We start from the raw sequence: 26016 nt of genomic DNA, 5'->3' as shown, positions 1-26016 counted from the left end.
GCACAGATAGCTCTTGAGTAGCTTTGCGCGAAATTAAAAAAAACAAACAAACAAATAATGTAACTTGCTATGTTTTGCAAATTATTTTCGGTCTTACCACACCTTGTATAAGATTATACCCAATACTCACCAAAAATGAACAACAACCAGATGGTGAGGATGTTAACTAATTATAATACGTAAGCAAATGCTGGTTTTATTTTTTGCTTTCAATAACTATGCAGCTACTGTAAAGAATTAGACTTACGCAGCTTGCATAAAAATCTAAAAACATATCTTTAAAATATACTTCTCGTAGTAGTGTGTGTATTTAGTAAGTAAAATTTAAACTACAAATACGTTGTAACTCTGAAAGAAGTGCCTGACATAATTCAGGAGATACAGTATGCTTTATTTCATATTTGTTTTCTCAAAATACCTTTGTAACACATTACTTTTTATCTGTCTTTTTAACTTCCAGCGAAATACTTCTTCCACGATTTCTATTACTTTATACTGCACCGCACTAAAATAAAACAACAATTATTAATATGTAAACGGAACATGTTTTGACTAATGGCAGAATTTATATACTGAGACGTCTATACTTTTAGTTATTGTATGTAGTAAACGGCGTCATCTACTTTATTCACGCCAGTGTGTGTTTTGTGTGTGTTTTGGAATTTCGCACAAAGCTACTCGAGGGCTATCTGTGCTAGCCGTCCCTAATTTAGCATTGTAAGAGTAGAGGGAAGGCAGCTAGTCATCACCACCCACCGCCAACTCTTGGGCTACTCTTTTACCAACGAATAGTGGGATTGACCGTCACATTATATGCCCCCACGGCTGGGAGGGCGAGCATGTTTAGCGCGACGCGGGCGCGAACCCGCGACGGATTACGAGTCGTTCACGCCAGTGAGAAACATTATTTACCAACAGAATGTGACGAACTTGAAGCATTTTACAGATTGTAACTTACATATGGATGCTGCAAAAATATTATTGTTAACCGGTTGTGGTTTTAAATCTAGTGTCCATCTCGGAAGATTTCATAATTAAAATTCCAATGAAGTCATGACAAAAAAATATTTAAACCGATATTGCAGAATTAAATTCTCGCTTTAGTTAAACATGTTATTTACAGTTAAAATTGAAAAATGTATCGAATAAAACAACTGATTTTATTCTGTTATCAGCCATAGTGGTGCATTGCATTAATTGCGATAAAAGAACTGCAGAAACCTGCAATAATCTTTGTTTATTTTCTGAAATATATATTAAAAAATTCGCATAGAACTTTTAAAATTGATTTATTTTTTTTGTTTGTACTTTAATGTGTTAAAAATTTATGATACTGAGAACTTCTGTTTTATACCTATCAAGTGATACTTCACAGAAGTCATTACTGTTTGCACAAGTGGAGTGATGAGTACATGAAATTCAGTAATTTATAAAATGATGTTGTAGACTTGTGGTATTTTCAGGCTTATTGATTTCTCTGTTAGTAAATGTATAGGAGCCGTAAAATAACTGGAGATTCGCCAGAAAATGTGTAGAATCTTAATTATTTTAACTGGGATTCAGTCTGTAGCAATGGAAGAGATATTCCACAATGTATCACATAATGAAATAATATTTATTTCTAACACTTACAAAGAACAACCAAAGCTTTTAAGGGCAAGTGTATTTTTGCATCTCTTACTGGAATGTTTTTAACATCCAGTCCACGAGTCGCGGAGATGTGTATGATGAGTTGATTTCCAAACAAAGCTTTCTGATACTCTCGTTTAAAAAAAATACAAAATAACAAACAATTGATTAGAGATTTGAGCTTATAATACCTGCTACTTAAATTTCCAACTAGCATTACTGAATTTGCACTTGTTTTTAGCTATGAGTAGGTAAAAGGCACATAAAAAATCTCACAAAACAAGGTAGTGGCCATACAAGATCTGGTTCCTCAGCTCTATAAAGCCTTTTTTTCTTCAGGTTGTACGAGTATATCTATAGAAATGACCAAGAGAAGCTCGATATGACTAACTTTCTGGCATAAGGTGGCTAGATGTAATGCCAACCTGAACATGAACACTTTGTCTAGTTTTTGCAAGAGAAACACAAGCCTGCTAGCTTCCTGAACTGCATTCATCTTTATTTTCAAACTTTGTTGAGAGTTAAGCTCTTTTGGCAGTAAAGTTTTGTTTTGTTTGGAGTAACAGATTGAGCCCTTTTTCAGAGTACGTATTATCGTTCTGACTTGAATAACAGAAACTGTGACACACCTCTATAGCACTCTAAATTCTCTAAATTAATCCTTCTTGACTAAATAGATGTTAAATCAATTTAGCATATATATATATATATATATGTAGGAACTTCTTATTCTATATATTAAGATAAGTATATGGGTATGCTGGGCTAAGAATTCTTCTACAGTAGGTGTCTGTGAGTTCTCGGCGGTAAATTTGGTAACAAACGCTAGCACACACTCCACTTGTTTTTAAAATAATATATGCATTCGAAACAAACTAAACGTACATACAAATTTTTTTTTACACTATGTGTGTGTTTTTTCGTATAGCAAAGCCACAAAGGGCTATCTGCTCAGCCCACCGAGGGGAATCGAACCCCTGATTTTTGCGTTGTAAATCCGGAGACATACCGCTGTACTTTATACTATGTAAATCGTAGTTATGTCTTAAATACTATTCTGTTCTCTTTATCTTGTCAAAAGTCTGCTTAGGCCAATTAAATTTCCTTAGAATTGAGCTGACAAGCTGAATAATTTTCTTTATTTCTTATTGCTGTAGCGTTCATGTATAGTTCACTTATCTTTTCGTTGAGTTATGACAGTTGTATCCTGAGCTTCTAATAATCGTCTGGTCTTCGTACCTCCAACAAGTGCATTTATTCAAAGTACACTTAAGTGAATTAAATTACTTAAGGACATCTTTTGACGAGACAGTTTATTCTTATTTCTTTCAAACTGTTAATCTCACTTTAACATATCGACTGGTAGGCCTATCACTCGTACGGCTGTTAACTTTAACTTTTCTTTGACGGTTCTTCTTTTTCGCGTGATTTTACTTTTTCTCTCTGTTTCATCTCGTTTGTTCACGATTATTTATGCATCTATCACTCAGACCTTCTAAAAATCTCTTTTGCCTCGAATCAATGGATTGCACACAATGTTCGATGGTTTCGACATCACTGAATTATAAACACAAATGAATCAATTAAATATAATACTTACATTAAACAATGTTTTATATCTGTTAATCTGAAATTTCAAAATAATTCCTTATCATTTTGTTATAGACTGAGAAAATACGATATTACATAGGAAGAACATCAATGCCATTCTTTTCAGGATGCAAGTTTGAATCAGTTATTGATGGTTGCTTTCAACATAAGTCGGGAGTTGTTTTATCCATGGAACACAACTTGATTTCTTATGGAAAAAATTGCTATACTTTTTTATGCAGTATTTTTTATATTGTCACATGTGATGTTCTACTTGGATGACCTAATTTTATGAGTAGCTAGAACAAGAGGAACCTAGTGGCTCCTTTATTGACTTTGCATATTAAACATTATGTTCAATTTGTGCAAAAAGTTTGAAAAAGCTATATCTTAAATAAGGTAGGAAATACGGTTAGCTTGTATACCTTACAGTATCATCCACTATTATATTAAACATTTAATGAGTGGACTTAGTTTTGCATACCAAAATAGGAATTATGAAACTTTTTTTATGCAGTAACAGCAAAAGCTTCCTAAAAAGAGGTTAAACAATTTGAAAGTTTCCTATTCCTACGTTTTCAGTGTTTAACATATTTTACTTAGCTTCTTTCAATAGACCACGAAACTGAAAGGGAAGCATCTCAAAATATTATCCATAATTCCTCAAATGAACAACATTTTCTTCAGTCTTGTATCATCAATCAAATTCTATATGTAAAAACTTAAAATTTAATCGAATATTGGGACACGAATTTTGTACATTATCAAATGTTTCAAGTAAATTCTACTACAAAATCAAATTTGTAATTCTTTCCAGCATTAGGTGGTTGCAGTGTTTTATTGCTACCTACATGTTGAAGATTTTTTTACTAACTGTTTCAAATTTTAAAAATAAAACTATTTTATTGATGCGTTTATTTTTACATCAACTATAAAAGAAGAGTCTTACTTTAAATATTTCTAGCATGAGCGTGCAGGATGTCCCAGAAGTCAGGACTCATAGGGAAAAATATACAATTTATTCTTAATTTATTTATTATTCAAATTACATGCCATTAAAAGCTATACTTTTGGTGTACTGTGCGATCAGAATGTTTTATTTTCTGAAATATGTACTACTGACATTATAAATGTGTTTGTTTAACTTTAAAAATATTATATAAATTTTTCGTATGGGTCCAGACTTCTGGAACGCCCTATATTTCAAGAAAATATTTCTAGATATAATTTTAATATTGGAGTGAATGCAAATGATATTATAAAACAAATATAATTATAATTCCATAAACAGACTAATCAGTCAAATAATCTTTCTTGTTTCCAAAAAGCTCTCTCTTTGACAACCATTCTGCTATAATGTTATTGATGTAGGTGCTGTCTTCAAAAAAATTCTATTAGAATATTCTTCTCGTAGGAGTTATCTCAATTAACTAATATATCAGCATAATAATAATAAAATAACACAATATTGTACCTTGCATTTAAAGTCAGTGATAACAAACTATTTATTGACATAAACTATCAGAAAACTTGAAATTAGAGAAACTAGTTAATTTATAACGTTATGTAACATTAAGAGTATTCAAAGTTCTGAAGTGACAAAATATTCTACTTATTACATCAGAATGTCTTTTTATGGGATTTTTTAAATAAAGATACTCTATTAGATTATTCATCATAGAGGAACTGTCTTCAGAAAATATTGTGTGGGAATATTCTTCATATCACAATAACCTTTAAGAAGTGGTTTAGCAGAATATTCTTCATATAGAAGCTGTCTTCAGGAAATATTCTAATAAAACATTCTTTATAAAGTTTATGTAGTAGTTTATGAATAATATATTTTACTAAATTACATTCTTTATATGTGAGTTGTATTCAAGAAATATTCTACTAGAATGTTTTGCACTTAGGATTTGTCTTCTGTTTGTTTGTTTGTTTTGAATTTCGCACAAAGCTACTCGAGGACTATCTGTGCTAGCCGTCCCTAATTTAGCAGTGTAAGACTAGAGGGAAGGCAGCTAGTCATCACCACCCGCCGTCAACTATTGGGCTACTCTTTTACCAACGAATAGTGGGATTGACCGTTACATTATAACGCCCCGACGGCTGAAAGGGCAAGCATGTTTGGCACGATGGGGATGCGAACCCACTACCCTTAGATAACGAGTCGCACGCCTTAACACGCTTGGCCATGCCGGGCCTGATTTGTCTTCTGAAAAAAGTATCTACTAAAATTTTCTCTATATTGATGTTTTCTTCTGAAAATATTTTATGAAAATTTGCTCTGGCATGGCCAGGTGGTTAAGGCACTCAACTCGTAATCTGAGGGTTGCTGGTTTGAATCTCCGTCACACCAAACATGTTCACCCTTTCAGCCATGGGGGCGTTATAATGTTATGGTCAATCCCACTATTCGTTGGTAAAAGAGTAGCCCAAGAGTTTGCGGTGAGTGGTGATGACTGGCTGCCTTCCCTCTAGTCTTACACTGCTACATTAGGGACTGCTAGCGCAGATAGTCCTCGTGTAGCTTTGCACAAACTACAAAAACAAATAAGTTGTGAAAATTTCCATTATATCTCAGGATCTTTTTTCGTTTAGGAGTCGTTTTAAATAAACTATTCTATTGAAATGTTTATCATAAAGGAATTGTTTTTAGATAATAGTTCATAGCAATTTTCTTTATATACAAGTTATCTTTAGAAAATATCCCACTGGCATGTTTTTGATATGGGGATTGCTAGATAAACTATTCCTCTAAAACGTTCTTTACAAAGATATTGTTTTCAGCAAATATTCTATTAACACTTGAAATAATCATTATATAGGACTGAGCTTAAGAAGAAATATTAATATCTTCTATTAACTAAGATAATAGTTTTAAAATGAATATGAGAACATTTAGACTTAGACAATAAGTAATTTGTGTAGTTTACCAAAGAATTGTGTAACATTCGAGTTTGCAGTAATTAGCTCCTTTAATATGCTAAGTTTAACAGTTTAGGTTTAATAGTTTTACTATTAAAAGTTACTTTTAATAGTAATTATCTTCTGAAAAGTTTCTTCTGGAATTTTCTTTATGTAGAAGTTATCTTTTGAGAATATTCATAACATAAGGAGATGTTTTCAGAAAATTTTGTATTAGAATGGTTTTTATATAGAGGTTGTTTGAGAATATAATCTACTGGAATATTGTCTATATAGGTGCTGTGTTAAAAATATAAGCTACTAGACTGTTTTTCCTATATGAGTTGTCCTCTCAAAATAATCTGCTAGAAAGGTTCTCAAATCAAGGTCGTTTGTGGTTTACTCTACTACTAATGTTATTCATACAGGAGTTTTTCACAAAATATTGCACTAAAACTTTTTTTCATATATGTTGTGTTTCAGATAATATTAGAATTTTCTAAATTTGGTATTTGCCTGGAGAAAATATTTTATTAATTCAACTGGAATGTTGTTTATATAGGATGTTTATTCAGAAAAGTTTATCCTACACTTTTTGTTTTCATATACTGGTTATTTTCAGAAATTATTACACTAAAATGTGTGTAGGGGATTTTTTCGCTTATTGCTGACATTGTTTATTGTGGTAATATAAGCATTAGGTATAAATAATATTAATAAAGCTCTTACAACTCCGTACAACTCGTTAAATATCAATTAAGTTGTATTTATCTATCCCATTGTAGATCTGGACTTCAAAGAATTCATCTGTTACAAAATGTGGGAATTACAAATATTGGAAAGAAGAACTGTCGTTTCAGAGTTCAGAAAACACCTTGTTAATGACTTTTCACTTGGGCGGTAATTTTTTGTTTGGTGAAATTGATTTTACTTTGACTTTTACAGCATGTTTTTACAGAGGTAAGTGATGTTGCGTTTTATCGTTGTACTTAGTAACTCGATTGATGAAATTTTTGTCTCCATATACGTACATATATGTACTAATTTTAAAAAATAAAAAATCGAGATGATTTATTGCTTCTTACTATTTTTCAACAATTGATTGATAGTAAGAACAGTAAAATCTGTTTAATTTTTATCCTAGTTTACTTTAACAATTAATTGATAGTAACAACTGTAAAATCTGTTTAGTTTTGTCCTAGTTTACTCCCACTTTCAATTCTCTCTCTCACTGTATATTAATTATGTAGATAAAATCGTAGGAACAAGTTACAAGAAACTTACCAAACAAAATTAATTTTACATTTTAACGTTGTAAAAATCTAGGAGATTCCACAGATCTGAGGGGACTCTACAACTCTATTAAAGTTAACTCCATCCCGTCATGTCCCATTTCTATTTCACATGGTGTCCCTGGTAATGTGAGAATTCATAGGATGTTGTTTATTGCTGTATATTGATTAATACATTTATATAGGTCACAGAAGTACGTGTGGAAACAGCAACAACTTTCAATGTGACAACTTATGCTGTATTTACGATGGTCTCACATGTGACGGTCATAACAACTGTGGTGATTCGAGTGATGAATCACGTTTTGGTAATTCAGATTGCAGAGGTAAGTTGCACAAAGGGTTTAATGATTGTTTTTCGACTTTAAATTTCATCAACTTCATCATAATCAATAATAAAATCGTAAAATGCATCAAAAGTTCATCATGTGTTTTACCATAATCTATGTTCTGGTTTGAATTTCGCGCAAAGCTACAAGAGAGCTATCTGCGCTAGCCGTCTCTAATTTACCAGTGTAAGACTAGAGAAAAGGCAGCTAGTCATCACCATTTACTACTAACTCTTGGGCTATTCTTTTACCAACGAATAGTGGTATTGACCGTACATTATTACGCCCCAACGACTGAAAGGGCTAGTATGTTTGATGTGATTGAGATTCAAACCTGCGGCCCTCAGATTACGAGTCAAGCTTCTTAACCACTTGGCCATGCCGGGCCTTACGAAACGTATGTATACATTAGTAATTTAATGATCGATATTTTATGTATTAATTTAAATTTGATGGCTTGTGTTCATTAAATGTTGTTTATAAATTTTTAAAATTTTTGCCGATATATATATGGGTTTATATTTTTCACGTTTATTTTATACGCTGTAACTACCTCTTATTAGAATACAGATTAACAGACAAATTAACATTTACTATTACTAGTTTCCAAAAAAACACACACAATAAATACACACAGAATAGTAAACAATGCAATGCAGAACCCAAATTCCCACAACAAACATTCCTGGTTGAAAAATCAAATATTTCGAAAACTATTAAACATGGGAATAACAAAAATCCTAATATCTATCATTAGACGAAAGTACAAAATAAACAAAAATATTTAGTCGTCAGACGGAATTAGTAACACCAGTAAAACCAGAAAACTAGAAAGTTTTGCTAAATTGCAAAATAAAAAAGAAGGAAATCGAAACAAACACTAAAAAATTATTTTCGGAAAATCAAAACATCGTTAAGTTTGTTTGTTTGTTTTGGAATTTCGCACAAAGCTACTCGAGGGCTATCTGTGCTAGCCGTCCCTAATTTAGCAGTGTAAGACTAGAGGGAAGGCAGAATGTCATCACCACCCACCGCCAACTCTTGGGCTACTCTTTTACCAACGAATAGTGGGATTGAACTTCACATTATAACGCCCCCACGGCTGAAAGGGGGAGCATGTTTTGTGCGACCGGGATCAGAACCCGCGACCCTCGGATTACGAGTCGAACGCTTTAATACACTTGGTCATGCCGGTTTTGAAATAAATTGTTATAGCACTCAGAAACACGGTACAACAGGTTTTATTTCGAAAGAGTTAAAAATCTTATTTGGTTTTGTAGTAATGAAGCGTTTCAATTATTAGAAGAATTTTACATCGAAAATAAGAGAAAAAATTTGAATTAGCATGACAAGCTCCATGTCAACTACTTTAGCAAACTTAATTATGATACATACAGAAACAATACAAACTTTATTATTCTCATGCTCTTAGTGGAAATATACGCTAATGGTGTATTATGTAGTTTTAATAACCAATCCAAACAAACTCACGTCTTTAAACATATTAACTTCATCCATCTTAACATAACATTCACAACTGAAGTGGGAAATAGAGCAGCAATAACGTTCCTAAATGTAACTATCACTCCACCTTACAACTCATTCAACACAAAAATACACAGAAAAAAAAGAAACATATCGGAGCGTTCATCAACTGTCAATTCTTGTGCGGATTTTTTTCTAAAGCTCCTTCATGAACTAAGGAAACTACACCGAAGAAGTCTTGGTGTAGGATTTCTCTGAAGTAACCCGACAGAAGTTGAAGTTTCACAAGTTTAAAAATACTTTTATTATGAAGGCAAGCAGTGCGTGTTTGTTTGTGTTTTCTTATAGCAAAGCCAAGTAGGCCTATTTGCTGAGTCCACCTAGGGGAATCAAACCCCTGATTTTAGCTTTGTAAATTCTTAGACTTACCGCTGTGCCAGCAAAAATTAAGAATGTTAATGACTTTTGAACAATACACTTTACATTATTTCAATTTTCTTTTTCTGTTTTGATATTAAACCATTACAAATACACAGCTTTAAAATTAGAACAAGTAAATTTGAAGTTAGAACAGTTAAGGAATTTGTTAGTGTCTCGTTTGCCTCCTGGTGGTAAGTTTGGGGGCTTATACCTCTAAAACTCTAGTTTTCATATCATAGATGGGAAGACCACAGATAATTCATTACATAATTTTGTGCTGAACAAATAAACAAGTATTTGATTTTTGTAATTAAATGACTCTAATACAGAAAAAAAAATCTTACCGAATCTTGAACGATTAATTTCTTATTCATTAAGAGCCAGGTGTGGCCAGTGGTAAGTGAGCCCACACCATTTATCCGAGGGTTTATATATTTTGACCCGATGCAACAAAAACGCCTTCTGCACTTTGGGATCAATATTCCATATGAGAGAAACAGCCAAGTCCCACTATCTGATCAGGTAAGACAAGTTCAAGGATTGACGCCATTGCGATGGATACTTTTCTTCTTGCCTAGTCTATGATTTTAAAATTAAGGATATTCCTGCTTAGATATCCCCTATGTAACTGCGCGAAATTCTGAAACATTTAGTTTATACGCTTAATCATGTATTGTGCTGAATGTGTGTGGAGCGTGTGTGTTTTTTCCATAAGCCATTCTGTGAATTCACGTCCTCAGTAAAAGTTATTATATATTTTAAAGAACAGTATTGATTTATCGTTTTATTTCACTTTTATTCGTAACAAAACCTAGGATCGCAATGCATCATTAAATCAAAATACAACGTTTGAGAATGAATGATTTTTTTAATATTTTTTTTTGCGTGTTGAGCCAGTGTTGTAAAACTAGTAACTAACTATACGGTAGTTTGAGACACTTACCACTAGAGACTTAGTTCTTATTCTCTTCTTTCTGAAAATTTGGCTCGTAATTTAAAGTATTACTGGGATTGTTTTATATTATTTTTAGAATGAAAAAAGTTCAAACTACAGCACTTATACGTTATTTGATTAATCAAAATGTCGCAGGGGCGTATAAGTGATCCATAGATAATTTAAACTTTTTAAGAAGAGCTTAAAAAAAATTCACTTACACTTAGGGCACATAGCCAATGAAAACACACATTTCACCTACAACAGAACAAATATGTTTAACTCTCCTCTAGAGCCCCCGCATTGGTACAGCGGTATGTCTTCGGATTTACAACGCTAAAATCAGGGGTTGGATTCCTCTCGGTGGGCTCAGCAGAGAGCCCGATGTGGCTTTGCTATAAGAAAATACACAAATACACACTCTCCTACAGAAGCGTTATGTACATTAAGTTAAGAATGTAAGGGCAGCCTATGCATAAACCACTATTTAAATGGACTAAGAAAATTGCAAGTGGAAAGAAATGCGATCTTTCTTCACAATTTCAGGCCTTTACTTCTTGTCTCGTCGGTATTGTAAAGAGAGTATGAAGTGTCTAGTTACATATGAAAAGGCTGTTACGATCAGATATCAGTTTGGGTATAATTATTAATTAATTACCGATTTGTATTGTTATTAAGTGCTAATTGGTTTATAAACTTCGTTCAGGCAGTTAACATAGTGCTGTCTTCAGGTTTTGAAGACAGTTTGCGGCAGGTTGGGCCGGAATTTAATCTCGGATCTTCTTCGAAATGTTGTTGTATTATCTCCCGGAGTCTTCTCCATCAGAGCGTGAATTTTTCTCGGGTGAGCATGTTTAGCGCGACCCTTAGATTACGAGTCTCACGCCTTAACCCACCTGGCTATGCCGGGCCGGAAAAAGGGCGAACATGTTTGTTGTGATGGGGATATGAACCGGCGACCCTCGGATGACGAGTGGAGTCACTTAACCACCTGGCCATGTCGGGTCCCCTTTCAGCCATGGGGGCGTTATAATGTGAGGGTCAATTCTACTATTCGTTGGTAAAAGAGTAGTCTAAGAGTTGACGATGGGTGATGATGACTAGTTGCCTTCCCTCTAGTCTTACATTGCTAAACTGGGGACGGCTAGCTCAGATAGCCCTTGAGTAGCTTTGCGCGAAATTCAAAACAAATCATATCAAACCCCCTCTGAGATAAACGATATGTCTACGGATTTACAATCCTAAAACCAAGGGTTTGATTCCCCTCGGTGGACACAGCAGATAGTCCGATATGGAAAAACAAATAAAAACACACACTCATTCTCTAGTGTTTATAATATTTAAAATCTTGTTCATTTTCCTGTGGAGAAATGATCTGCAATTTAGCTGATTAACGTTCTGATATAGCTACTCAAATGATAGCCATTCGTAGAAGTTTCATTGTGGCTTTGTTTTAAAAATATATTTTTGTTTGTGATGCACAAAGCAACAAAGTAGGATATATGTGCTGTGTCCACCAAAATTTTTATATTATAAGCCTTCAGACTTAACACTGAGTCACTGAGGATGGTTGGGGTTGTGAGAAATAGATGAAAAAGTTTAAAATGAAATAATATGTTATAAACCTTAAATGTTATGCAAATCCTTTAAACGTTTCAAAGACATGTCAAAGGTATCAAGAAAAACGGTTCGTTCTATAAATTGAATTTAGGAAGAAGGCATTTCATAAAATGTATTTAATTTCTTTTTACAGGCCCAACAGCTGGAGCGGTAATAGGAATTGTCCTAGCAGTCGTTATAGTTGTAATCGCTATGTTTGTAACGGTTGTAATCTACCGCAGAAAACGGAAGGTAACAGTGTCTTATATACGAACACCAACTAGGTTTACAGCACCACCACCATATGTAACCTCGTCATCTCCATGCACGTCTGAGAATCCACCATGTGGAACTTTGCCACCTCCATATACATCTGTGAATTCGGCTTACCCATATAATTCCAATATGCGCCATGATAATTACACAAACCATCAAATTCCCCCTAGTTATGAAGTGCAGACTTCAAATGTTGCAATTTCAAATCCTATATACGCCGTTAACAATACTGACCCTTTATATCATGATGACCAAAAGTTGACAACTTAGAAACAGTAAGATTGGTAACATTAATTTTGCCAAATGATATTAAACCATAAAGTAACGTTGATCGACATTCGGTCTTCATTCTACATTTTAACATTATCACAAATGTCGCACAATGAGTTTTAATTTCACTACGTAATTCTATGTTGTATGTTTGTTTAAAAAGAACAGTTTATTAAAACGAATGTTTAATTGAGCAATAAATTTCACATATATTCTTATTTCTTCTAAATTACATAAGGTAAAAAATAATCTCTGCATCAGCTTGCAGCAGCTTTGCAGGCTGAGTGGACAGCTATTTCACAGGACGTGATTCGTCATTACATCGCTTCCATGGGCAGGAGATGCCAAACAGTTATTGATGCTCACGGGGGGCATACTCGTTATTGACGTTGAGTGACGTTAAACTTCAACTATTGAGCGTGGACTTCGCCTTTGCAGACTTTGGATGTTCAGCAGTGAATGTGCAAAGTTTCACACATGTCATACAGAACTACCCGGAATAAACTTGTTAACAATATGTCTCAGATTTTGCCTTTTGCGTTTCTTTTTTTGAAGAGTATATATACTGTTACTTGGCGCGTCACGTTGGTTACCTTTTATAAGCATGAAGAGAGTTTCTCGAAATTTCAGTTCAGGCCACAATGTGGGTGATACACGAATATTTGCGTACACATATATGTATATACTCTTGATTCTTAAACTCGAGAATATTTTACAATTTTAGTTAATAGACGGGAATTTTGCAATACAGATTTAAAAGTATAGTAATGTACATTTCTAAATATAAATTCAACTTAAACAAACATCAATTTTAGATTAGATATGTAATAGTAAATCCGTCACAATGGTTTGAAATATGTTTTTATTAACAAAAGTTTGTTCTCTTTTTTGTCTTTCTTGGACTTCTATTCTAAGTTTTATTCTGCATTTTGCAACAATATATTATTTCATGAATCTTAACATAGAAGATATCAAGTTCCACAAGCTGCGGTTCGATATGGCCAGGTGGTTAAGGCACTCGACTCGTAATCTGAGGCTCACGGGATCGAATCCCCGTCACACCAAATATGCCTGCCTTTTCAACTTGTGAGGCGTTAATATGTGAGGGTCGATCCCATTGCTTGCTGGTAAAAGTGTAGCCTAAGAGTTGGAGGGTGGTGATGACTAGCAACCTTCCCTCTAGCCTTACACTGCTAAATTAGAGACGGCTGGCGTAGATACCCCTCGTGTAGTTTTTTGGAATATTCAAACTAAACCATATTGTAGTAATGCATGTACATACGTATATAAAACTTGTGCGGCTATAAAATCCAGTTCATGAATCATTCCAGTATAATTTAGTAGTCTCTCTAATCCAGTGCATACAGACTTCCCATGTAGCTATATCCACTTTACAAGTGTATACATCATTTGTAGTATGTTGATCACCATGCACCATAATGATCATATATATATAGTTCTGCTATCACTAATAGCATTGTGGTAATGGTATCGAAGCAATGGCCATCCTTTATGTATATGTGTATATATATAGTGTCAGGGATTTAGATTTAAAGTAGGACTTACCCCAACTGGGGTGTTCAGAGATATTAGTATCACCCTTACTGAGTACATTAATATTATCATGGAAATTTAAGTTTTGCATCATGTAACATTTGTAAATGCAAATTAATTATAGAATTTTATAGATGGAGTAAGAAAAAAGTGGTCGACAGCAGAGGAGGTAAAATTTTGCAGACAACAATTTTCGACTGTAACGCGACGGCCATTTTTTTAGGGTTATCAAGTTGGCGGGATCTATAAATTCAATGCCTCGAAATTAGCTGCGAGGTGGAAAATATCTTGAGAAAACCCGTTTTCACAGGACACTTGTATGAAAGCAGTTCACAGGTTGTCATTGTTTCCCGAAAGGGCGTAATACACCAACTATGTTTTTCATTAGGCTTAAACTGTTTCAGATAGGCCAGTATTGCTATTATATAGATTTATGTCTACGAAGGACATAAAAACTAAAGAAACAAGATTATTAAAAATTGATAAATTAAAAAAAGGTAATAGGGATTTTCTAAAGATTACAGAAACAAGACAATATAAGTAGCTTAAAGTGGAAATGCAATCGCAAACAAAAAGTAAACAAACAAATTAAGATTTGAGACATAGTGTTGACATTATTTTCTTAAGCTGCAAATACATATTTCATTTCAAGTCTAAAAGCTTTAATATTTAGAAGAGTCAAAATAAGGATTTGTAACTTGAGGAAATCATGTTAACACAATGTTTCAAACTTTAAGCTTGTTGTTTATTGTCTTGTTATTGAATTCTTAATTTAAGCTACCTGTCTTGTTTCTGTAATTTTTTTAAAGATTTCAACTTTACGCTTTAAATTAATTTTTTAATAATTTTGTTAAAACTTCTGTAATTTATTATAGGTTTGCAAGGTTTTGCATACATATACGAAACATTACACATTAGATTAGTGAGTAAGATGAAATTATCTGAAACAATATCACGAAAAGTGACAGTTGTAAGCTTAGTGTAAACAGTATTGTATTTGCCATGTAAAATATTTTCGATTATGCAGACTAAGATATTTCCAAATAACACAGTTGCCTTTATATAGTCTTAACATTATTCAGTACAAATCCGGTTAGAACACATGATACACCGAAGGCGAGACGTAACACCTACGTAATTATTTTAATCTATGCTGAACATACAGCTAAGTTTCTACGATGGCAAAAACCAGATCAACGTCTGAGCCGTGTTCGATTAAACCAGTCTTTACTGTGGTCTCTATCTTATCTCTCCATTTATCTCCCACCAGTTAGTTCAATAATCAGACAGTAGTAAAGGGAATGTAGTGGGGTTACACGCTAGCTACTGACCATTGTCATGTCCTTAACGATCTCAGAAAACATGGCTGAATCTTATATTAATTTGAGGATGCCTCCATTGAGTGCAGTTAACACTATTAGTTGGGAGAGCGTTAAGTCTTCGGATTTACAACGCTAAAATAAGGTGTTCAATTCCCCTCAGTGGACACAGCAGATAGCCCGATGTGGCTTTGCTATAAAAAACATACAAACATGTACAGTAGCAGGATTATGTTATACAGATGGGTTAAACACCAACACAGATAAAGTTGTAAACAAGAAGTTGTAAAAGTTTATTTTGGTGTTTTTTTACACCTTATTTTGACAGCTATTTCAAAAAAAAAAAAAGGTTTTTCATGAATGTGACATTTTAATCCACACTCTTGACTTGAGTTTTTCTGAACAATCAGAATTCTTTTGGCTCTTCATTTTTTAACCATGTCTTTTCCTGTTTAAGATCAAATTCTTAACCCTTCTGATTATTGTTATACTTTGATATGTCAGTTGGAATTGACTAAACTCTTTTGTTGCAGAATTCTTCCGAATCACTACTAGAAGGAAATAATGGCGAGTTTATAATTATTACATATTTTTGATTTTATGGAGTTTCTATAATTGCCTAAAACACTTGTGGCTGCCCCTTTCATGTCTTCCCAACCTATGAATGGATAAACCTTACTCGGAAGTGCAAATTACATGCAGGCTCTAAGAGATTTACACTTCAGACTCCAGTATACCAGAAAATATCACTGTCTGTATCATTATAAGTAATTCCAACAACGGAGCCTGAACCAAACATTATGGGTTCAGAAGAACCCAAGATCTCCATGTGCCAATCCTTGAGCTAGTACAGTAAACAATGGAACCGTGGAATGAAGGAGGAGACAAAATATGAAAGACCCAGAACGTTCAAGAATGAGGTAGTGGAGCTCAGAGCTAAAAATATTGTCTTGTTCAGGATTTTCATTGAAAAGAACAATGACCATGTTATATTTGCTCTCTATAAATACTTTTTAGAGCTATGACATGAACAGTGTTTTGTGAAATACGAAAGTTCTTTCGTAGATACAATTCCTTTGCCTTTGGTCTTAAAAGCAACCACTCATGTGGCAACCACAATTGTGACACCTCTGACGGTCACACTACCAGCTATGTTAATAATGTCCACCATATGCACAATGATATCCAGCTCAACATCATCCATGGTAGCTCCCAAACTGTCTCTATCTTGTTTTTGTCGTTAAAACGCCACTGCTAAGAACAAACAGCCAGGTGGGCGGAGGTTTTGGTGTTATACAGTACTGTGCAAACGTGTTGGGATAAAATCAGAAATGAGATCTCAGATTCCTTTCAAAAAACAATAGAAGGTAACACAAATGAAACATCAAATTTTATTAATCTTCATACTTAGTGCAACAGAAACTCAGTGGAAGTGCTGGAGTCCAGCAAACATTTAATATTTTGTGTGCGTCGCATTTGTTTTAATAAATGCAAACACTCTTTCAGTCTATTTAATCAAAGTTGGGATTTTACTCCAAATGTTTCTAATACATTCGCATAAAGTTTTTTTGGAAGTAACTTTTGATTTGTCAAGTTTTTGATTTATCAAATCTCAGATCTGCTCAATCGGATTGAGATCTAGACTCTGTGGAGGCCATTAATCACTTGAATGACTCCAGCAGCTTCTTTTTTAGGTAAGTAATTTCTGTATAGGTTGGATGAGTGTTTGGAGATATTATCTTCTTGGTAGAAGTACTTTTTACCAGTGGGTATATTATAACGGATCATTATCTGATGTTACTTATGCTAGTCCATTATTTCATCTATTCTACAAATATCTTCTGACACCTCAACATGCTCGTAGGGGCGTTATTATGTGACGACCAATCCCACTATTCGTTGGTAAAAGCGTAGCTCAGGAGATGGCGGTGGGTGGTGATGACTAACTGCCTTCCTTCTAGTCTTACACTGCTAAATTATGGACGTCTAGAGCAAATAGTCCTCGTGTAACTTTGCGCGAAATTCTAAAAACAAAACAAAATAATCTTTACAAACGGATTTTGGTTTAATTTTTAGATTTATGCGTGTTTGATTAGATTACTTCTTCCAAAATGAGCACCTTCTTATGTTTATTTCTTGTTTTATTTTATAGTTTTATTGCGATGATAATTGGTTAAAGTATCCATTCCTAAAACGAGGTAGGTGAGATGCGTGTGTGTTTTTTTATTGCAAAGCCCTATCGGGCTATCTGCTGAGCCCAACGCGGGGTTTCGAACCCCTGATTTTAGCGCTGGAAATTCGTAGACTTATCGCTGTACTAGCTGGTGAGATGCAATCCACAATTTTATTTATTTATTTATATTTTTATTGTAAAATGTTGTTTTAGTATTTATAAGTGATTTAGAAGAAGCAGTGTTACTGATTTAAAGGTGAGTTATTTTGATCTCTTGCGCACAACTCGATTAAACTTGGAACTAATTTTTGTTTCTCTGTTGGTAGTTTTATCGTTAGATACGTCCTTGTAAGAAGGGTGGGGAGGGATATGTAGTGCGGGACGAAAGTATGTATTTTCCACTTGTTTAAATACTGTGTAAATTTCAGAATTATGTCATTGTTCGTAGTTCTCTAGCTGAATTCAGTGAGGTGCTCAAGTAGGTTACTGAACTTTACCTTTCACTAGAGACACATTGTGTGTATGTGTTGCTTGTTAAGCTGTTTTGTGTGTTATCTTACAAGAAAGATGACTGTGTTGTGGTTAAAGAAACAGTTGTTTTTCTTGTTGGCAAATCTGATAGGACAGATCTAAGGGCAGCCTCATGGCTCACACACTTTAGAAACACATGGCACGTTCACTCAATGTAAGTCTAGGCGCAATTTCTGACTACTGGTATTTTGCCTCTTTCCTAGTGCTAGACATAAGATTGCATATGGAAAAGATAGATTTCAGTGCTCGATATATTAAACCCCCCTGTTAGTGAGTCTAATAATCTACTCGGAGCTACAGCCACAAGTGGGAAAATACCATATATTCATCAAGAAATAAATGTTGTGATTTTACAATTTTACTACGAAAACCTGAAAATACGAGATTAACGATAAAAGTTTTCAAATTATGAATCATAAGCAGAAAGCAAACGTATTATAGCTTCAGTAAAAGTCAAATAAAAAGGTATTAAACTGCAACCTCTAGGGACTGTTGTTTACGATATGACATACGTTACAGCTCGTGCCTTAGTATCGTTTCAACTTTATATCATGTTTCATCAACCCCGTGTGATATCCTCAAGCGAACTGATTTCCAAGCAAGTATTAAATAAATTTGCTTAATACTAATACGATCTGAATAAGAAAACTCGACTAATATGTAAGTTGCGTGAGAAATAAACATGTTTAACATGGTGAACAAAAAAAGACAATCTTTATTCACAAATACAAACGAAAAACAGTGCATATGCTTGCATAAAAAAAACCAACATTGACATCAGATCAAGGAATAGATCGTCAAGTGTATCTCTACCGAACTAGTCATGAAGAAAACCAAATAAAATTAAGGTTCCATACTCACACAGAAAACATCGGTTTCATTGTGTTTACAGCAGCGCCACTACGTGATTGGTTATTCTTCAACAGCATGTATAAATTGTAACACAGCCGTTATCCAATCGGCCAGCAAAAGACTTTGCACTCATTGACTCTTTCAATACAGAGTTACCGCAATATCTCCTCAGGCAGGGTAATATATTGTCTGCTATAGAGAACGAAAGACAGAGAGGCAATTAGAACATGGTAATCTTCAAATGTTTCCTGGACCACGTGTTTATTGCTACAATTATATATAAACTAATTAATTAATTTTTTTTAAAATCCTGTATAAAACATATATTATACATGCATATGACATCCAGTCCGCCAACAGCAGACGCTTATGAAAGACTTTGCAACTGTAGCAAATGTTATGTCCTAGTTATGCGCAAATTTTATGAAAGTAAGAATAAATTTAACACAGAAACCGTAATAAGAATGGGAAATGAATAAATTAGCTGTTGCTTATCACATGATACGTAAATATATAATAGAATTAATCTTCTGTGGTGTTAAAATGATTTCACACTCTACATTAATTTCAAACATAGAAATATACATGAAAATTTAATTTAAAATATTGAATACAAATTTAGATGGGGATTAGTGTGATGGTATAAAGCACAGTATTGAACTACCTAGACTTTCAACATAACAGAAGATCGAATCACGGATGTTAACATTTTGTGTCCTTAAACTTTCCTCTACCCAGAGGGGTACGCTCATTAGAGAGATTCATTATAGATTTTTCTTGATATAATATTTGTGCTCTAGATAGAGCTATTATAACATTTTTATATGTAAAGCGCGAATGTCACTCTTTCTGTGAGTTTGTTTTTTATACACGGTTGTATCTTTAAAAATAAAAACTCCATATTTGGGATGTAGATATAACGTTGTGCGGGAAGTAACAAGGACGATGTGACAGTGGCCTCAGAGACCGTTTTGAAATCGCAGATTGAGACCAAACTGGCCAATAGAGCAATTTTTAACAAACACGACAACCATTTGGTTCTCAAATAAAAAAGACCACACACTTTTGATAATGCGTGTTCATGAAAGTTACTATTTATGTTTCTTCTTTGCGTACAAACTTTTAATAATTATATCCATGATCGATTATGTGTTAAAACGATTTAAAAACTTCTTGAAGCCTCCATTTTTTTCGCTGCTCATAATCTTTTGTCTTTGTTCCTGACAGCAATGTAGAAATTATTCTGTGTAAAGAAGCTTTACAGTAGTCCAATATATTAGTGTGTAAATAAATAACCAAATCAGTTAAAAACATTTTCATCCGGGCAATACCGAGTATTCTGCTAGTTATTTATAAAATATCTTGGTTTACGCTAAATTAACTATTTTCTTAGCAAACCGGAAATGACGAAGAAGTTAATGTCAAACAAAATAATTTTATCTTTTCAGCATGGCATTGAAATTTTTTATTGTTTTATATCGATTTTAGCGTGAAATGGCTCTTTGTGAAAACAGCCCACCACGAAATATTTACAGAGGAGTGAATTTTCTCAGACACCAGATAAGTTTTATTCTCTCTCCTCTCAAAAGGTAAATTATGCAGATTTTAGGGATAGCATAACAAGATGTAAAAATTATATCACTTTTGATCTTTTTTAAAGAAAGAAATCTTTTGTTTTCCAAGAATAAGAGGCAATTTTGCGTTTAGGAGTTTGTGGCTGTCCATTATTCAAATAAAAGTACTAGCCTCAGACCTGACAATGCGTGAATCTTAGGTCATCAAATGTTGATAAAGTGCATTGGAGACGCAAAAGCTGGGAATGTTTACATCTTTAAGCTGCGCTAAGAATGAACACTTTAGTTTGTTCTTTTATAACGCTTTCTTAAGGTGTTTTAATTTTTCATTTCAGGGGTGAAATGAATTAGTCGTTATGTTAAGGTTATATTTACGAGCTAAAATTTTCCAGAGGTATGTTAAGATTTTGTATATAAAGGATGATGATATTACAATTCCTTCCTTTTCGGATGTGTCTTTTGGGTTTGCTTGTCTATTTTAAATTCTGTAACGTTTTGTGTAATCACTAAGATGGGGAATTGTTTATATTTGTAAACCATTCAGTTATGTGTATCACGTTTTCAAGGATGTTTTCAATGGTGCATTTAGTCAATTTAGGAGACATTTTAGAATGCTTACTTTTTGGTGTTTGACATAATTATAAAACTAATTTATGTAATTTTCACTGGATTTATTATTTATGTGAATTTTAAAAGTGAAGTCTTGGTATAGGGGTTCGTGTGAAGTTAACATTAAAAATTACTGTATAGCTATTTTTATTTTCTACTTTAAACTGTATGTCTTTGTGTATTTTTGCTTACTAAGAAATTGTCTGTGGTATATTGGTGTATGCAATGAAATGCGAATTCATATAATGGAAGCAAATAAATGTGGCTAGTTGTAACAAGTCGATTAGGTGTTACTGCTTTTTCTTTTTCAAGTCTCGTGAAATAATTTCTGCACTAAGTTGTGTTTGGGGGAATAGGTTGTCGATATTAACCCTTCACTTGGTTTGCTTGTTTTCAAGTTCGCGTAAGAGTTGTAAGTAAACCTAATTAAGCAAGAGGTTATTGGGGTTTTTACGGGCGATCGACCGTAGATTTCTGATGTTCCTGGTTGGTTTGTTTGCAAAAGATTGTAAAGTTAAAACGTAATAGTTTTATTTTAATAGTAATTTAAAAAGTTTGCTTAATCTTCTTTTATGTTGAGCTGAGCTCAGTTTATTGACTGAGTAAATTTAGACGTTTCATTCAATATACTTGCTATTATGGAATAGTACTGTTTAGTAGAATCATGGTATTTTCCTTTATCAGCTCTTTGGATGATAACGTCTTCATCGTTTCTAAGAGATTTAGGTCTCTTCTTTCAGTTAGTGTTAAATTTTGTTTATAGGCCTATTATTGTTCACTATTTACGAAATGTTTTTTTTTTCTATATTTAATTAGGAAATATAAAAATAAACCTATCTTTAGTTTAGTTTGAAAATTGTTCTCTGAACTGTTCTTGGTTTGGGTAATACTGATGATTTCCAGAGATTCTTTGTCGTCCTGTAATGAATTTTAGGTAGCAGCAAAACAGGAATTTATAGTTTGAGTAAATAATGTTTATAGTACCTTCAGGTTTGTTTCCATACTTTTTCACCATTCCTATCTGCAGGTTTTTAAATTCTCAATTTTTAAATAATATCTTGGAAACTATTTTTAATATGTTATCCACCAGGAACTAGGCATTCTAAATTCATCATACACTATAGTCACCATAAAAATATCGATTAAGAAGTTAAACACTTAAATTCAATGCTTTATTAACATCAACTAATTCCTTATCACGGTAATTATACAAACTGTTAAAGAATTTCTAACACACAGAAAAGGCACTGTTTTATATATAGAATATATTAGCATTCCTCTGACATGAATGTGGAAAAAGTAGCATGTAAATATACTCTTAACGACTCATGGAATAGAAATTAATCTCATGTTAAAAAATTTATATAACGAATCTACCTCACCAGAAGACACTTACAAAATATAGTGTAGGAACAGTCCAGCTATTTACATTAGTGAAACAAAATGTAACAGAACAGCAAAAACACTTTCCCAGGTCTCGTAACTTAAGAACAAAAGCAACCACAGTTTTTCTAAATACAATCGGCCCGGCAGATAAGACACTCGACTCATGATCCGAGGATTGCGGGTTCGAATCCCTGTCACACCAAACATGCTCGCATTTTCAGCCATGAGGGTGTTATAATGTATCAGTCAATTCGTTGGTAATAGAGTAGCTCAAGAATTGGCGGTGGGTGGTAATGACTAGCTACCTTCCCTCTAGTCTTACTCTGCTAAATTAGGGACGGCTAGCGCAGATAGCCCTCGAGTAGCTTTGCAAGAAATTCAAACCAATCCACAATTAATAAAAACTACTTTATATCCTTTTATCGCCATTTCCCTAGACTTTCCTAATTTTATCCAAAACTTGTGCACAACTTCTACACATCCACATTCATTTTCCACTGTCTTTTTCTTTTTTATATATTTGTATTAATGAATAAACGGGAATTGATACGTATGGGTACAAGTAACCATCATAGTTTCACTGATTTAAATACATTACTATATTGTCGAATGTTTATTCAAAGACAAAAACTCTCTTTATCGTTAAAATTTGTGTATTTGAAAGAGGACGTACCAGTCATACCTGTTTTGAATATAATCTTCCTAACTGTAAAAGCTATAACTCGTAAAATATATCTATAATGAGTAAACTTAAGCGAAACAATATTTAGGAATACATTGTTTCAGTATCGTTCTTCCTGTGTATAAATATAATTGACGTTGCAAGATTTTGCTGTTTTTCAATTTCAAATTTTTTTTTAAAACTTGCCCAATGCTACTTAAATTTGTAAGCATTTAATTTACCCTACACCCAACCTTAAAAGTCCAAAAATCGATTAGTTTTTAAAAATTAATAAAAGCAATAAATAGTTTTAAACGTTATCACGAGACAGCGTTTCAGCCAAAACTTTTTCGGGTCTAAAATTCCCTTCTTACACATATCATGTTAGGAAAGTAACTGACGAAAAGAGTAATCAGGGAGATTGCATACCCGTTCCTTGTCCTCATGTGTTTGAAAGTTTTTTCTTAACGTCTGGCTGAAATTCTGTTTTAATCCAATTTTTTTTTCAACAAAGTAATCCAGAATATTGATCTGGATCCGTACCATATTTTGGAAGGGTTAACTCATTGGGACATCCTATCTCCTGTAAAAATGTTACTTAAATCGATTTACCAGTTTTAGAAGTATGCGGGCGGACGTACATACATAGGACCAAAATGCAATTCCCGGAATAGAAAATAGACATTAAACAATTAAATTCGAAGACTTAATAGTACATTTTGTGTATCTTATAACTGACAAATGGTGTGAAAGAATTACCAGTCATAAGTTGATCGTATCGTAGAAAAAAGAATACATAGCTTCTTGCAGTATCATAGCCTTGGTTCTTTCTAAGTCGTATTTGACTTTTGCATTTACTAGTTCTGCAGATTCACCTCGAGAGAAAAAAATTGAAGTTATGTTTTTTTGTATCCATTAGAGATGATTGCTGAAGCACTTATGCAAGTATATATATATATTGTTTATGTTTATGATATAATAAAGATAATTTTACACTTAAGAACACACTTACGAAATCCACTTATTTCTCACTGCTCAAAATTCGAGTTATCAAATTCAGATTGCTCCATAAACTTCCTGACCAATCCTCCAGTTATTAAATGGACCTATCTGATATCTGCTAGAATATAAGATGCAAAGTAGTATTACGTAAGTACGATGAACACCTTTTTAATAAGATTGAGACGACCACTAGTCCCTAGCGTGTACAGAATTTTACACTACGAAAGTTATGAATAGAGTATAACTATTTCAGCTATGTAAACTTAGATAAAATCATGGTAATGAAAGAAAAACTTGACTTTAGTTTGAGAATCACAGTATTTCAAACAAGTGTTTGAAGTGGAATTAAAATTTAATAGCTACCATGTGGCATAACTTACTTAATTCATATAACATTAACCATGGTAAATAAATATTGCCCACGCTTACTCTTTATTAAAAATAAATATAGCTCGGAAATGACGACAGTGGTTAGAATTATCATCGGAAGATAGAAGTAAGCAAATATGAACTTCATTTATTTATTATTGACCTTAAATTATATGTAGTTTGAAGTCGATAAACATGAGATATCACAACACTTAAGAAGTAAGTAAATATGACTTTCACTCAAATGTTATTGAATCGTGGTTCAACAACAATAATGACACGTGTTGAGGGTGATTAATATGCATTTCATTTACACAGTTACTTCAGGGGGACGGCATAGCCAGGTGGTTAAGGCGCTCGACTCGTACTCCTCGGGTCGAGGGTTCGAATCCCCGTCACACCAAACATACCCGCTCTTTGAGCCATGAGGGCGTAATAAGTCACGGTAAATCCCACTGTTCATTGATAAAAGAATAGCTCAAGAACTGGCGATTGGTAGTAGTAATGACTAGCTGCCTTCCCTCTAGTCTTATACTGCTTAATTAGGAACGGCTGGCGCAGATAGCCCTTGAGTAGCTTTCCGCAAAAAAAACAATACTTCATGGGTGTAAATGTATAAATTATGCTTATAAGTAAAATATATCAATGAGAGCTGTTTTGTTTAATCAACAAACATGATTATTATGACACACAATGTCAACCATGCAGACAGTATCTTAAATTTCAAAAGATTTATTTTTCTTTGTACAGTAAAGTTTATGAAATTTGATATACGTAGAAAGATATATATCCAGTAAATCCATTGTTACATTAAAACAATCTATAACAAAATTATGAACAAATAAATCACTTATATTTTTATTAGATCCAAACGAATAAATGAAACGAACCTGTCGACATAATTTATACCATTGAGACTGGGCTTGGCATGGCCAGGTGGTTAAGGCACTCGACTCGTATTTCGAAGTTCGCGGATTCGAATCCCCGTCACAACAAACCTGCTCGCCCTATAAGCCGTGGCTGCGTTATAATGTAACAGTAAATCCCATTATGCGTCTGTAAAAGAGTAGTCCAAGAGTTGGTGGTGGGTGGTGACGACTAGCTGCTTTCCCTCTAGTCTTACACTGATAAATTAGGGACGGCTAGCGCAGATAGCCCTCTTGTAGCTTTGTGCAAAATTTGAAACAAACCATTTAGACTTTTGTTAATCTTGTCTTGTTTTGTAAGTCCAACAGATACATTTCTTAACTTGTTA

The 26016-nt window shown here is 33.6% G+C and overlaps 1 protein-coding gene across 2 annotated transcripts in view; it reads left to right on the top strand.

Moving 5' to 3' along the window:
- Positions 1 to 26016, top strand: part of LOC143226292 (uncharacterized) — a 51574-nt gene that overhangs the window by 6043 nt on the left and 19515 nt on the right. The window contains exons 3-5 of one of the 2 annotated variants that reach the window (XM_076457075.1): positions 6912 to 7086; positions 7604 to 7744; positions 12340 to 13257. In XM_076457075.1, coding sequence (XP_076313190.1) covers positions 6912 to 7086; positions 7604 to 7744; positions 12340 to 12731 — 708 coding nt within the window. In that variant the 3' untranslated portion in view covers positions 12732 to 13257. Of the gene's footprint in view, positions 1 to 6911; positions 7087 to 7603; positions 7745 to 12339; positions 13258 to 26016 lie in introns of those variants that run through there. The other variant, XM_076457076.1, reaches the window with a different exon arrangement.

Source organism: Tachypleus tridentatus, chromosome 9 (assembly GCF_004210375.1).
Source record: "Tachypleus tridentatus isolate NWPU-2018 chromosome 9, ASM421037v1, whole genome shotgun sequence".
In the NCBI taxonomy this organism is placed as follows: Eukaryota; Metazoa; Arthropoda; class Merostomata; order Xiphosura; family Limulidae; genus Tachypleus; species Tachypleus tridentatus.
The sequence above is the reverse complement of the archived record's forward strand: the minus strand, read 5'-3'. Positions and strand labels throughout refer to the sequence as shown.